A 14,920-nucleotide genomic window follows, 5' to 3' on the forward strand; every position below is an offset into this window, starting at 1 on the left:
ACGGACCGACATGAGCAAAACAATATACCCCCTCTTCTTCGAAAGGGGGGGGGGCATAATGAGAAAACTGCCCCCCTCCCAGCAGCCATGTTATTCAACTGACCAGAACCATTTTTTAACTCAACTCTCGTATCAAGGAAACAAATGTTCTGAGCAAATTTCATGAAAATTGGGCCAAAAATGTGACTTCTACTGTGTTCACATGTTTTCACTATATACATATAGAGAAAAATGCCCCGCCCACTGGCGGCCATGTTTTTTCACCGATTCCCGACCATTTTCAAACTCGTCCGAGATATCAATAAGACCAATTTTTTGACCAACTTTCATGATGATTGGGCAAAAATCATCTGGCGGCCATGTTTTTCAACGGATCGGAACCACTTTTGAACTCAACCAAGATATCATTAAGACAAACATTTTGACAAAGTAACATGAAGATTGGGCATAAAAAGTGACTTCCAGAGTGTTTACAAGGTTTTTCTTTATTTTGACCTAGTGACCTAGTTTTTGACCCGGCACAACCCAGCTTCAAACTCGGCCGAGATTTCATTGGGAGAAAGCTTCTGACCAAGTTTCATGAAGATGGGACAAGAAATGTGGCCTCTAGAGTGTTAACGAGCAGATGTTTACGGACGGACGGACATACGACGGACAAAGACCGGTCACAAAAGCTCACCTGAGCAATCAGGTGAGCTAAAAAAAACTTTGAAAAATCAATCATTTGGGCTATAAATAATCAAAATAATAAATCTGTACAGTAACTGTGAAAAGAACTTCATTTCTTGGTAAGGAAATATATGAGATTTATAATTATATAAATTACTTCCCTTGAAAATAGTTGTCTGTAACAAATCTCTATTTTTAGTAGCAAATAATTAAAAGCCACTACTGTGACTGTAGATTCACCACTCAAAATGTGCAGCTCCATGAGATACACATGCATGCCAAATATAAGTGGCTATGTCCAATATTGAATAACTTTCTCCCTTTTTAAAGCTTATTACTTCCCTTAAATCTGTATTTTTTACTGAAGACCGTAAAGGATGACCTTGACCTTTTACCACAATGTGTTTGTCAGAAACACAATGCCGCCTACTGCGCCGCTTTGATTTATTTTACAACAAGAGGGTCTGAAAGGCCCAAAGTCGCTCACCTGAGATTCAAAGGAACTGACCTGTTCTGTGCAGCCCAAGATGTCATTAGAACAAAATGTTCTTACCAACTTTCATGACTAGTGAACACCCTGGCAGCCACCTTTTTCAACAGACCAGAACCATTTTCATACACATCCAAGATATCATTTAAACAAATATACTGACAAAGTTTCATGAAGATTCATAAGTCCATATAAGGAAAAATGCCCAGCCCACTGGTGGCCATGTTTTTCAAGCAACTGGAACCATTTTCGAACGTGTCCAAAATATCATTGGGACAAATCTTCTGACAAAGTTTCATGATGAACGTACAATAAATACGGCTTCTAGAGTGTTAACAAGGTTTAACTATAGCCCAAGATGTCGTAAGAACAATGTGTTCTTACCAACTTTCATGACTAGTGAACACCCTGGCAGCCACCTTTTTCAAAAGACCAGAACCATTTTCATACACATCCAAGATATCATTTAAACAAATATACTGACAAAGTTTCATGAAGATTCATAAGTCCATATAAGGAAAAATGCCCTGCCCACTGGTGGCCATGTTTTTCAAGCAACTGGAACCACTTTAAAAAATATAATTGGGACAAATCTTCTGACAAAGTTTCATGATGATCGTACAATGAATATGGCTTCTAGAGTGTATACAAGGTTTAACTATAGGTATATAAGGAAAAATGCCACGCCCTCTTGGTGGCCATGTTTTTCCACCAACCGGAACCATTTTTGAACTCATCCAAGATATCATTGGGACAAATCATCTGACCAAGTTTAATGATGATTGGACAATAAATGTGGCCTCTAGAGTGTTAACAAGGTTTTACTGAAGCATGATATATAGCCATATTAGGAAAAATGCCCCGCCCCCTGGTGGCCATGTTTTTTAAGAAACTGAAACCATTTTCGAACTCATGCAAGATATCATTAGGACAAATCTTCTGACCAAGTTTCATGACGATCAGAAAATAAATGTGGCCTCTAGAGTGTTAACAAGGTTTTACTATAGCCATATAAGGAAAAACGCCCCGCCCCCTGGCAGCCATGTTTTTCAACCAACCAGCATCATTTTTGAACTTGTCCAAGATATAATTAGGGTGTATCTTCTGACCAAGTATCATGAAGATCGGACAATAAATGTGGCCTCTAGAGTGTTAACAAGATTTTACTATAGCCATATATAGCCATATAAGAAAAAATGCCCCGCCCCTTGGCAGCCATGTTTTTCAAGCAAACGTAACCATTTTCGAACTCATCCAAGATATCATTGAGACCAATCTTCTGACCAAATTTCATGAAGATTAGACATAAATGTGGCCTCTAGAGTGTTCACAAGGTTTTACTATAGCCATATATAGCCATATAAGGAAAAATGCCCCGCCCCTTGGCAGCCATGTTTTTCAAGCAAACGTAACCATTTTCGAACTCATCCAAGATATTATTGAGACCAATCTTCCAACCAAATTTCATGAAGATTGGACAATAAATGTGGCCTCTAGAGTGTTAACAAGGTTTTACTATAGCCATATAAGGAAAACTGCCCCGCCCCCTGGCGGCAATGTTTTTTCACCGATTTGAACCATTTTCTTTCTAGTCCGAGATATCAATGAAACCAATGTTTTGACCAAGTTTCATGATGATTGGGCAAAAATTGTGACTTCAAGAGTGTTCACAAGGTTTCTCTATAGCCATATACATGTCAGGAATACTGCCCCGCCCCCTGGCGGCCATGTTTTTCAACGGACCGGAACCATTTTTGAACTCAACCAACATATCATATAGACAAACATTTTTACAAAGTTACATGAAGATTGGGCATCAAATGTGACTTCTACAGTGTTCACAAGGTTTTCTTTTTCTTGACCTAGTGACCTAGTTTTTGACCCAGCATGACCCAGCTTCGAACTCAGTTGAGGTATCAATGGGACAAATGTTCTGACCAAATTTCATGAAGATCAGACAATAAATGTGGCCTCTAGAGTGTTCACAAGGCAGGTCAGATAACTGTGTCCATTTAAAGCTTATTACTTCCCTTGACTTTGTTTTTTGCACCCTAGACCTTGAAGGATGATGTTCACTTTGAAATTTTACCACTCAAAATGTGCAGCTCCATGAGATACACATACATGCCAAATATCAAGATGCTATCTTCAATATTTAAAAAGATATGGCCCATGTTATGGTTTTAGCACAACGCCTACGGCGGACGGCAGACGAGGAGCTGGCTATGACAATAGCTCGGGTTTTTTCCGAAAACAGCCTCGCTAAAAAATCACAAGAAGGCCTTAAAGACCTAAAGTCGCTCACCTGAGATACAAAGGAACTGACCTGTTCTGAGCACCCAAGATATGATCAAGTTTTATGAAGATTGACCTAAAAATGTGACTTTATGAGTGTTCACACGTTTTTACTACATGCCCCGCTCCCTCTTTGCCATGTTTTTCAACCAACCGGAACCATTTTAAAACTCATGCAAGATATCATTAAAACAAATGTTCTGACCAAGTTTCATGAAGATTGGACAATGAATGAGTCAGTCTCCTAGAGTGGTCAAAAGGTTTTACTTTAGCCATATAAAAAAACTGCCTCGCCCCCTGGTGGCCATGCTTTTCAACCAACTAGAACCAATTTTTGACTCTTCCAAAATATATTTGAGAAAAATCTTTTCGTGAAAATCCAACAATAAATGTGGCCTCTAGAATGTTAACAAAGTTTAACTATAGCCCTTTAAGGATAAATGCCCTGCCACCTGGTGGCCATGTTCTTCAATAAACCCGAACCATTTTGGAACAAGGGCTGTTTGTAAAACATGCATGCCCCCCATATGGGCTGTCCGTTGTACTGGCAGCCATAGTGTGAATACGACTTTTGTCACTGTGACCTTGACCTTTGACCTAGTGACCTGAAAATCAATAGGGGTCATCTGCAAGTCACAATCAATGTACCTATGAAGTGTCATGATCCTAGGCAAAAGCGTTCTTGAGTTATCATCCGAAAATCATTTTACTATTTCGGGTCACCGTGACCTTGACCTTTGACCTTGTGACCTCAAAATCAATAGGGGTCATCTGTGAGTCATGATCAATCTACCTATGAAGTTTCATGATCCTAGGCATATGCATTCTTGAGTTAACATCCAAAAACCATTTTACTATTTCGGGTCACTGTGACCTTGACCTTTGACCTAGTGACCTGAAAATCAATAGGGGTCATCTGCGAGTCATGATCAATCTACCTATAAAGTTTCATGATCCTAGGCATATGCGTTCTTGCATTATCATCCGAAAATCATTTTACTATTTCGGGTCACCGTGACCTTGACCTTTGACCTAGTGACCTCAAAATCAATAAGGGTCATCTGCGAGTCATGATCAATCTACCCATGAAGTTTCATGATCCTAGGCGTATGTGTTCTTGAGTTATCATCCGGAAACTATTTTACTATTTCGGGTCACCGTGACCTTGACCTTTGACCTAGTGACCTCAAAATCAATAGGGGTCATCTGCGAGTCATGATCAATCTACCCATGAAGTTTCATGATCATAGGCGTATGCGTTCTTGAGTTATCATCCGGAAACCATTTTACTATTTCGGGTCACCGTGACCTTGACCTTTGACCTAGTGACCTCAAAATCAATAGGGGTCATCTGCAAGTCATGATCAATTTACCTATGAAGTTTCATGATCCAAGGCCCAAGCGTTCTTGAGTTATCGTCTGACAACCACCTGGTGGACGGACCGACCGACCGACCAACATGAGCAAAGCAATATACCCCCTCTTCTTCAAAGGGGGCATAACTATTCCAAGATATAATTATAAAAAATGTTCTGGCCAAGTTTCATGAAGATTGGACCATAAATGTGACTTTAAAATTCTTAACAAGTTTTTACTTTACCCATATAAGGAACAAGGGCTGATTGTAAAACATGCATGCCCCCCATATGGGCTCTCCGTTGTAGTGACAGCCATTGTGTGAATATGTTTTTTTGTCACTGTGACCTTGACCTTTGACCTAGTGACCTGAAAATCAATAGGGGCCATCTCACAGTCATGATCAATGTACCTATGAAGTTTCATGATCCTAGCCATAAGCGTTCTTGAGTTATCCTCCGGAAACCATTTTCCTATTTCGGGTCATCTTGACCTTGACCTTTGACCTAGTGACCTGAAAATCAATAGGGGTCATCTGCAAGTCATGATCAATCTACCTATCAAGTTTCATGATCCTAGGAATAAGCGTTCTTGAGTTATCATCTGGAAACCATTTTACTATTTCGGGTCACCGTGACCTTGACTTTTGACCTAGTGACCTGAAAATCAATAGGGGTCATCTGCGAGTCATGATCAATGTACATATGAAGTTTCATGATCCTAGGCATAAGCGTTCTTGAGTTATCATCCGAAAACCATTTTACTATTTCGGGTCACCGTGACCTTGACCTTTGACCTAGTGATCTGAAAATAAATTGGGGTCATCTGCCAACCATTATCAATCTACCTATGAAGTTTCATGATCCTAGGCATAAGAGTTCTTGAGTTATCATCCGGAAACCATTTTACTATTTCGGGTCACTGTGACCTTGACCTTTGACCTAGTGACCTGAAAATCAATAGGGGCCATCTCACAGTCATGATCAATGTACCTATGAAGTTTCATGATCCTAGCCATAAGCGTTCTTGAGTTATCCTCCGGAAACCATTTTCCTATTTCGGGTCATCTTGACCTTGACCTTTGACCTAGTGACCTGAAAATCAATAGGGGTCATCTGCGAGTCATGATCAATCTACCTATCAAGTTTCATGATCCTAGGAATAAGCGTTCTTGAGTTATCATCTGGAAACCATTTTACTATTTCGGGTCACCGTGACCTTGACTTTTGACCTAGTGACCTGAAAATCAATAGGGGTCATCTGCGAGTCATGATCAATGTACATATGAAGTTTCATGATCCTAGGCATAAGCGTTCTTGAGTTATCATCCGAAAACCATTTTACTATTTCGGGTCACCGTGACCTTGACCTTTGACCTAGTGATCTGAAAATAAATTGGGGTCATCTGCCAACCATTATCAATCTACCTATGAAGTTTCATGATCCTAGGCATAAGAGTTCTTGAGTTATCATCCGGAAACCATTTTACTATTTCGGGTCACTGTGACCTTGACCTTTGACCTAGTGACCTGAAAATCAATAGGGGTCATCTGAGAGTCATGATCAATCTACCTATCAAGTTTCATGATCCTAGGCCTAAGCGTTCTTGAGTTATCATCCGGAAACCATTTTTACTTTTTGGGGTTACTGTGACCTTGACCTTTGACCTAGTGACCTGAAAATCAATAGGGGTCAACTGCAAGTCATGATCAATCTACCTATCAAGTTTCATGATCCTAGGCCTAAGAGTTCTTGAGTTATCATCTGGAAACCATTTTACAATTTCAGGTCACCGTGACCTTGACCTTTGACCTAGTGACCTCAAAATCAATAGGGGTCATCTGCGAGTCATGATCAATGTACCTATGAAGTTTCATGATCATAGCCCCAAGCGTACTTGAGTTATCATCCGGAAACCACCTGGTGGACCGACCGACAGACCGACATACCAACAGACCGACATGTGCAAAGCAATATACCCCCTCTTCTTCGAAGGGGGGCATAAAAATGACCCGCCCTCTGGCGGCCCTGATTTTCAACCAATAAGACCCATTTTCGACTTCGTCCACGATATCATTAAGACAAATCTTCTGACCTAGTTTCATGAAGATCAGACAATAAATGTGACCTCTACCTAGTTAACAAGTTTTTTCTATAGCCTTGTATAGCCATATATGTTAAAATGCCCACCCCCTGGTGGCCATGTTTTTCAATCACCCAAAACCATCTTGAACTTGTCAACGATATCTATGGGAAAATTCTACTGATCAAGTTTCATGATGATTGGACAATGAATGTTGCCTCTAGAGTGTTAATGATGTTTTACTAGCCTAATAAGCAACAAAAGATGTGTTCGTCAGAATCACAATGCCCCCTATTGCGCCGCTTTGAAAAAAAAAAAAAAATTTTTAACCTTTGACCTTGAAGGATGACCTTGACCTTCCACCACTCTAAATGTGCAGCTTCATGAGAACGCCGTTTTGAATTATTTAATTTTTTTACCTTTGACCTTGAAGGATGACCTTGACCTTGAAGAATGACCTTGAAGAATGACCTTGACCTTGAACTTCCACCACTCAAAATGTGCATCTTCATGATAACACTGCTTTTATTTTTTTTTTTTTTTTTACCTTTGACCTTGAAGGATGACCTTGACCTTGAAGGATGACCTTGAACTTCCACCACTCAAAATGTGCAGCTTCATGACAATGCCGCTTTGATTTGATGATTATTTTTTTACCTTTGACCTTGAAGGATGACCTTGACCTTGAAGGATGACCTTAACCTTGAACTTCCACCACTCAAAATGTGCAGCTTCATGAGATACACATGCATGCCAAATATCAAGTTGCTATCTTCAATATTAAAAAAGTAATGGCCAATGTAAAAGTTTTCGGACAGAGACGCCATATATTTGACATATGACCTTGAAGAATGACCTTGACCTTCACCTTTCACCACTTAAAATGTTTAGCTCCATGAGATGCACATGCATGTCAAATATCAAGTTGCTATCTTCAATAGTAAAAAAGTTATGGCCAGTGTCAAAGTTTTTTTCGGATGGACGGACAGACTGACATACACACATACTGACATACTGACTGACGGACAGTTCAACTGCTATATGCCACCCTACCGGGGGCATAAAAATTGCTCCAACCCCTTGCGGCTATGTTTTTCAACCAAATGAAACCATTTTCTGACTCATCTAAGATATAATTGGGACAAATCTTTTGACCAAGTTCCATGAAGATCTGACCATAAATGTGGCCACTAGAGTGTTAACAAGGCAAATGTTGATGACAGACGACACACAGAACAAGAGGGCCAAGATGGCCCTAGTTCGCTCACTTGAGAGGAGTCGGTTCATTCAATCTTTACCTAATGTCAAACTTGACCTAGATATTGACCAGACAAACATCCTGGTCAAGTTTCATCATCATTGAACCAAAACTCTGGCGTAGGGAGTGTTTTTGTTTTTGTAAGATTTGAAATGGTGAATTATCATAAAACTTGACTGAGATCTTTTAGCAACTTTGATAAAGAATGCTTGAGAAATGTGAATTCTAGAGTGTTTACAAACCAAATGTGGATGGACAGACAGTGGACAAAGACCAATCCTAAAACCTCACCTGAGCAATCAGGTGAGCTAAAAAGTGTATTTCACAGATCTGAGCCATTTCCCAACTTGTCCAAGAAATTAATAAAACCAATGTATTGACTAAGTTTCACGATGATTAGGCAAAATATGTGACTTCCATAGTGTTCGATCACAAGGTTTCTCTCTATATAGTCAATGACCCGCCCACTGCGGCCATGTTTTTTCACCAATCTGGACCATTTTCGAACTCGTCCGACATATAAATAAAACCAATGTTTTGATTAACTTTCATGATGATTGGGCCAAAATTGTGACTTCTAGAGAGTTAACAAGGTTTCTCTTTAGCCAAATAATGAAAACTGCCCCGCCCACTGGCGGCCATGTTTTTCAACGGACCAGAACCACTTTTGAACTCAACCAACATATCATAAAGACAGACATTTAGACAAAGTAACATGAAGATTGGGCATTATATGTGACTTCTACAGTGTTTACAAGCTTTTTATTATTTTTTTAACTAGTGACCTAGATTTTGACCCAGCATGACCCAGTTTCGAACTCGATCGAGATATCATTGGGACAAATCTTCTGACCAAGTTTCATGAAGATCGGACAATAAATGTGGCCTCTAGAGTGTTTACAAACAAATGTGGACGGACGGACAATGGACGGACGATGGACAAGCACCGGTCACAAAAGCTCCCCTGAGCAATCAGGTGAGCTAAAAAGGTGATAACAAAAGCTCACCATTGAGCTAAAAACAAGAAACCTTTAGCACCATGAGTAAAGAACACAACTGGTTGCCAGTATACTGGGATAAAATAGACATGATTTGTGTAGTAATATAAAGAAGGCTAAAACGGAACTTAAGGCATGCGCATAAAGTGTCATCCTAGAGTAGCCTATGCAGTTTGCACAGGCTTATCAGAGAAAGCACTTTCCGCCTTTATAGAATTATTTCTTTAAAAGAGAGTGTCTCTTCTACTCCAAAAATCATGTTAAGAAGGGAAGAGTTGTCCCTGATTAGCCTTTGCAGAATGCGTAAGCTCATCTGGGACAACACTTAAGGCACATGCATTACGCCCGGTTTTCCCAGAACAAGGCTCATATCTTTATGGGTAATATTAGGTCCCCCACCTGTGGGCCCGCTGAACATACAGCTCCCTGAGTTTATGGGGGTCCCTGCAGTCAGCTGGGTGATCTAGTGGACACACATAGGCTGACATGTCCCTGTTCATGTAAGCAGTACTGCCCTTTGTCTTTGTTCCAGATACCGCTTGCGATATTTGTTTCATCAGGTATCTGTAGAAAGGAAAAGAATCCAAGAAATTAAAAAACTGATTTTGTGTCATTTTGTGTATGTACACTGTACTTCTTATATAAGGCAGATGATGAACCGCCGTGATAATTGAACCACGTTATAATTTCTTGCTCAAATATGGCCATGTTCTGTTCATCTATATAAAGATTATCATGTCATTCACTATTAAATGCATATAAAATAACGTAATTTCCTGCAAATGAATATAATTTCCTTAGAGAGTAATCCTATCTCAAACCATGCAGTTTGCAAATACAGGACTGTGTTCTCTCCCTCCATAGTGACCATGGCCAGAGATCCCACCATTTTCTTACCATGCAATCTGCAGATACAGGACTGTGTTCTCTCCCTCAACAGTGACCACGGCCAGTGATCCCACCATGTTCTTACCGTGCAGTCAGAAGATACAGGACTGTGTTCTCTCCCTCCACAGTGACCATGGACAGAGATCCGAACATGTTCTTACCATGCAGTCTGCAGATACAGAACTGTGTTCTCTCCCTCCAGAGTGACCATGGCCAGAGATCCCACCATGTTCTTACCCTGCAGTCTGCAGATACAGGACCGTGTTCTCTCCCTCCACAGTGACCATGGCCAGAGATCCCACCATGTTCTTACCATGCAGTCAGCAGATACAGGACTGTGTTCTCTCCCTCCACAGTGACCATGGCCAGTGATCTCACCATGTTCTTACCATGCAGTATGCAGATACAGGACTGTGTTCTCTCCCTCCACATTGACCATGGCCAGAGATCCCACCATGTTCATACCATGCAGTCAGCAGATACAGGACTGTGTTCTCTCTCTCCACAGTGACCAAGGCCAGAGATCCCACCATGTTCTTACCATGCAGTCTGCAGATACAGGACCGTGTTCTCTCTCTCCACAGTGACCATGGCCAGAGATCCCACCATGTTCTTACCATGCAGTCAGCAGATACAGGACTGTGTTCTCTCCCTCCACAGTGACCATGGCCAGAGATCCCACCATGTTCTTACCATGCAGTCAGCAGATACAGGACCGTGTTCTCTCCCTCCACAGTGACCATGGATGGCCAGAGATACAACCATGTTCTTACCGTGCAGTCTGCAGATACAGGACTGTGTTCTCTCCCTCCACAGTAACCCTGGCCAGAGATCCCACCATGTTCTTACCGTGCAGTCAGCAGATACAGGACTGTGTTCTCTCCCTCCACATTGACCAAAGCCAGAGATCCCACCATGTTCTTACCGTGCAGTCAGCAGATACAGGACTGTGTTCTCTCCTACCACAGTGACCATGGCCAGAGATCCTACCATGTTCTTACCGTGCAGTCTGCAGATACAGGACTGTGTTCTCTACCTCCACAAGGACCATGGCCAGAGATCCAACCATGTTCTTACCATGCAGTCTGCAGATACAGGACCGTGTTCTCTCCCTCCACATTGACCATGGCCAGAGATCCCACCATGTTCTTACCGTGCAGTCTGCAGATACAGGACTGTGTTCTCTCCCTCCACAGTGACCCTGGCCAGAGATCCCACCATGTTCTAACCATGCAGTCTGCAGATACAGGACTGTGTTCTCTCCCTCCACAATGACAATGGCCAGAGATCCCAACATGTTCTTACTATGCAGTCAGCAGATACAGGACTGTGTTCTCTCCCTCCACAGTGACCATGGCCAGAGATCCCACCATGTTCTTACCATGCAGTCTGCAGATACAGGACTGTGTTTTCTCTCTCCACAGTGACCAAGGCCAGAGATCCCACCATGTTCTTACTGTGCAGTCAGCAGATACAGGACATTGTTCTCTACCTCCACAGTGACCATGGCCAGAGATCCCACTATGTTCTTACCATGCAGTCTGCAGATACAGGACTGTGTTCTCTCCCTCCACAGTGACCCTGGCCAGAGATCCCACCATGTTCTTACCGTGCAGTCTGCAGATACAGGACTGTGTTTTCTCTCTCCACAGTGACCAAGGCCAGAGATCCCATCATGTTCTTACCATGCAGTCAGCAGATACAGTACTGTGTTCTCTCCCTCCACAGTGACAATGGCCAGTGATTCCACCATGTTCTTACCATGCAGTCAGCAGATACAGGACTGTGTTCTCTCCCTCCACAGTGACCATGGCCAGAGATCCCACCATGTTCTTACCATGCAGTCAGCATATACAGGACTGTGTTCTCTCCCTCCACAGTGACCATGGCCAGAGATCCCACCATGTTCTTACTGTGCAGTCTGCAGATACAGGACCGTGTTCTCTCCCTCCACAGTGACCAAGGCCAGAGATCCGAACATGTTCTTACCATGCAGTCTGCAGATACAGGACTGTGTTCTCTCCCTCCACAGTGACCATGGCCAGAGATCCCAACATATTCTTACCATGCAGTCTGCAGATACAGAAGTGTGTTCTCTCCCTCCACATTGACCATGGCCAGAGATCCCACCATGTTCATACCGTGCAGTCAGCAGATACAGGACCGTGTTCTCTCTCTCCACAGTGACCAAGGCCAGAGATCCCACCATGTTCTTACCATGCAGTCTGCAGATACAGGACCGTGTTCTCTCCCTCCACAGCGACCATGGCCAGAGATCCCACCATGTTCTTACCATGCAGTCAGCAGATACAGGACTGTGTTCTCTCCCTCCACAGTGACCATGGCCAGAGATCCCACCATGTTCTTACCATGCAGTCAGCAGATACAGGACCGTGTTCTCTCCCTCCACAGTGACCATGGCCAGCGATCCCAACATGTTCTTACCATGCAGTCAGCAGATACTGGACCGTGTTTTCTCCCTCCACAGTGACCATGGATGGCCAGAGATACCACCATGTTCTTACCGTGCAGTCTGCAGATACAGGACTGTGTTCTCTCCCTCCACAGTGACCCTGGCCAGAGATCCCACCATGTTCTTACAGTGCAGTCTGCAGATACAGGACTGTGTTCTCTCCCTCCACAGTGACCATGGCCAGAGATCCCAACATGTTCTTAACGTGCAGTCTGCAGATACAGGACAGTGTACTCTCCCTCCACAGTGACCATGGCCAGAGATCCCACCATGTTCTTACCGTGCAGTCTGCAGATACAGGACTGTGTTCTCTCCCTCCACAGTGACCATGGCCAAAGATCCCACCATGTTCTCTGCCACCCCAGATGACACAAGGTAGCCGTGACCCCCACAGGACCTCCTACACACCTCCACCATCCCAGTGGCCATGTCTGTGAGGAATGCCTTCAAGCCTGCAGACTGGGCATGCAGCTGGACAATGATACAGAGATGACATACAAGTCACATCATTCAACGGCCAGCGTAAATCCAGACAGGGGTGTGATTTTAGAACCAACACAGTGGAGAAAAATGCCCTACCCACCTTACAGAAATGAACTAAATACAGCAAAGTTGATAACTATTTGTTAATTAGTTTGACAATGAAACAGAGGAATCCAGCTGAAATGAGGAACATGAGATGTGTTTGTCAGAAACACAATGCCCCTTATTACGCCACTTTGAAGCCATACATTTGACCTTTGACCTTGAAGGATGACCTTGACCTTTCACCACTCAAAATGTGCAGCTCTGTGAGATACACATGCATGCCAAATATCAAGTTGCTATCTTCAATATTCAACAAGATGTGTTTGTGAAACACAATGTCCCCCTATATGATGTTTGACATTGAAGGATGACCTTGACCTTGTGAAGGATGACCTTGACCTTGACCTTTCACCACTCAAAATGTGCAGCTCCATGAGATACACATGCATGCCAAATATCAAATTGCTATCTTCAATATTGCAAAAGTATTCATAAAATAAGCGATTTGGGCCACATATATTTGACCTCTGACCTTGAAGGATGACCTTGACCTTGACCTTTCACACTCAAAATGAGCAGCTCCATGAGATGCACATGCATGCCAAATATCAAGTTGCTATCTTCAATATTGCAAAAGTATTCATAAAATGAGCGATTTTGGTCACATATAATTGACCTCTGACCTTGAAGGATGACCTTGACCTTTCACCACTCAAAATGTGCAGCTCCATGAGATACACATGCATGCCAAATATCAAGTTGCTATCTTCAGTATTGCAAGAGTATTCATAAAATGAGCGATTTTAGCCACATATATTTGACCTCTGACCTTGAAGGATGACCTTGACCTTGACCTTTCACCACTCAAAATGTGCAGCTTCATGAGATACACATGCATGCCAAATATGAAGTTGCTATCTTCAATATAGCAAAAGTTATTGCAAAATGTTAAAGTTGGCGCAAACAGACAGACAGACCAACAGACCAACAGACAGACAGGGCAAAAACAATATGTCCCCCACTACTTTAGTGGGGGACATAAAAAGTTATGACCAAACTTTAACGAAGGTTAAAGTTTAAGGAAAGACAAATACAATAATATTTGACCTTTGACCTTGAAGGATAACCTTGACCTTGAATTTTCACCACTCCAATGTGCAGCTCCGTGAGATACACATGCATGCCAAATATGAAGTTGCTATCTTCAATATTGCAAAAGTTATAAAACTTTAACCAAGGTTTAAGTTTTAGGACACACACATACAATGACTGACTAACACAATAACAGACAGAGAGACAGTTAAAAAACAATATACCCCCGATCTTTCAATCCGGGGGCATAAAAAACACAGCCCTGTCCAGACCATACTGCCCAAATCTGGTAATGAGCTACTCTGTCCTCTTTAAAGTCACACAAAGTTTCATGGTCTCATTTGCGATCAGCATAGCTCCGACAAAATCATGCAGATTTGCAGACTGGTCTAGTGTTATGCTGGCCCAATATATTATGCTGTATTTATAAAGTTTTTATCATTACAAAATATATAATTATTAAATTCTAAAAATTAAAACCTTGCATGCTACATCTGCCCATGACGGTACTCCATACCAGCAAATTTCTTGAGCTAAAGCCTTAAGATATTACTGAAAACGTATGCCAGCATGGACACCTATTGCACAGGGCCTTTTCTTAACTTCTAAATTAATTTCCAGAGTTAACCCTTCCCTGCACAGAAGCAAAGTTTTCAATTGCTTTTAACCCTTTCCTCCTCAGAAGTTAAGTGAAAATGGCTTAAAACCAGCATAACACCAGACCAGCCTGCGATTAACTCGCTGGCTCTTTAGGTTTTATTACTGTTTGCACCTAAAAAGAGTTTCAAAT

The 14,920-nt window shown here is 42.2% G+C and overlaps 1 protein-coding gene across 1 annotated transcript in view; it reads right to left on the minus strand.

Annotated features, from left to right (window-relative positions):
• The window catches only part of LOC127882046 (peroxisomal acyl-coenzyme A oxidase 1-like), a 61,558-nt gene that overhangs the window by 14,858 nt on the left and 31,780 nt on the right, over window positions 1-14,920 (minus strand). Inside the window, exons 9-10 of the mRNA XM_052430435.1 lie at window positions 12,791-12,981; window positions 9,549-9,713 (exon numbers count right to left, since the gene is read on the minus strand). Coding sequence (XP_052286395.1) covers window positions 9,549-9,713; window positions 12,791-12,981 — 356 coding nt within the window. The remainder of the gene's footprint in view (window positions 1-9,548; window positions 9,714-12,790; window positions 12,982-14,920) is intronic.

The sequence above is a fragment of the Dreissena polymorpha genome, chromosome 5 (assembly GCF_020536995.1).
Source record: "Dreissena polymorpha isolate Duluth1 chromosome 5, UMN_Dpol_1.0, whole genome shotgun sequence".
In the NCBI taxonomy this organism is placed as follows: Eukaryota; Metazoa; Mollusca; class Bivalvia; order Myida; family Dreissenidae; genus Dreissena; species Dreissena polymorpha.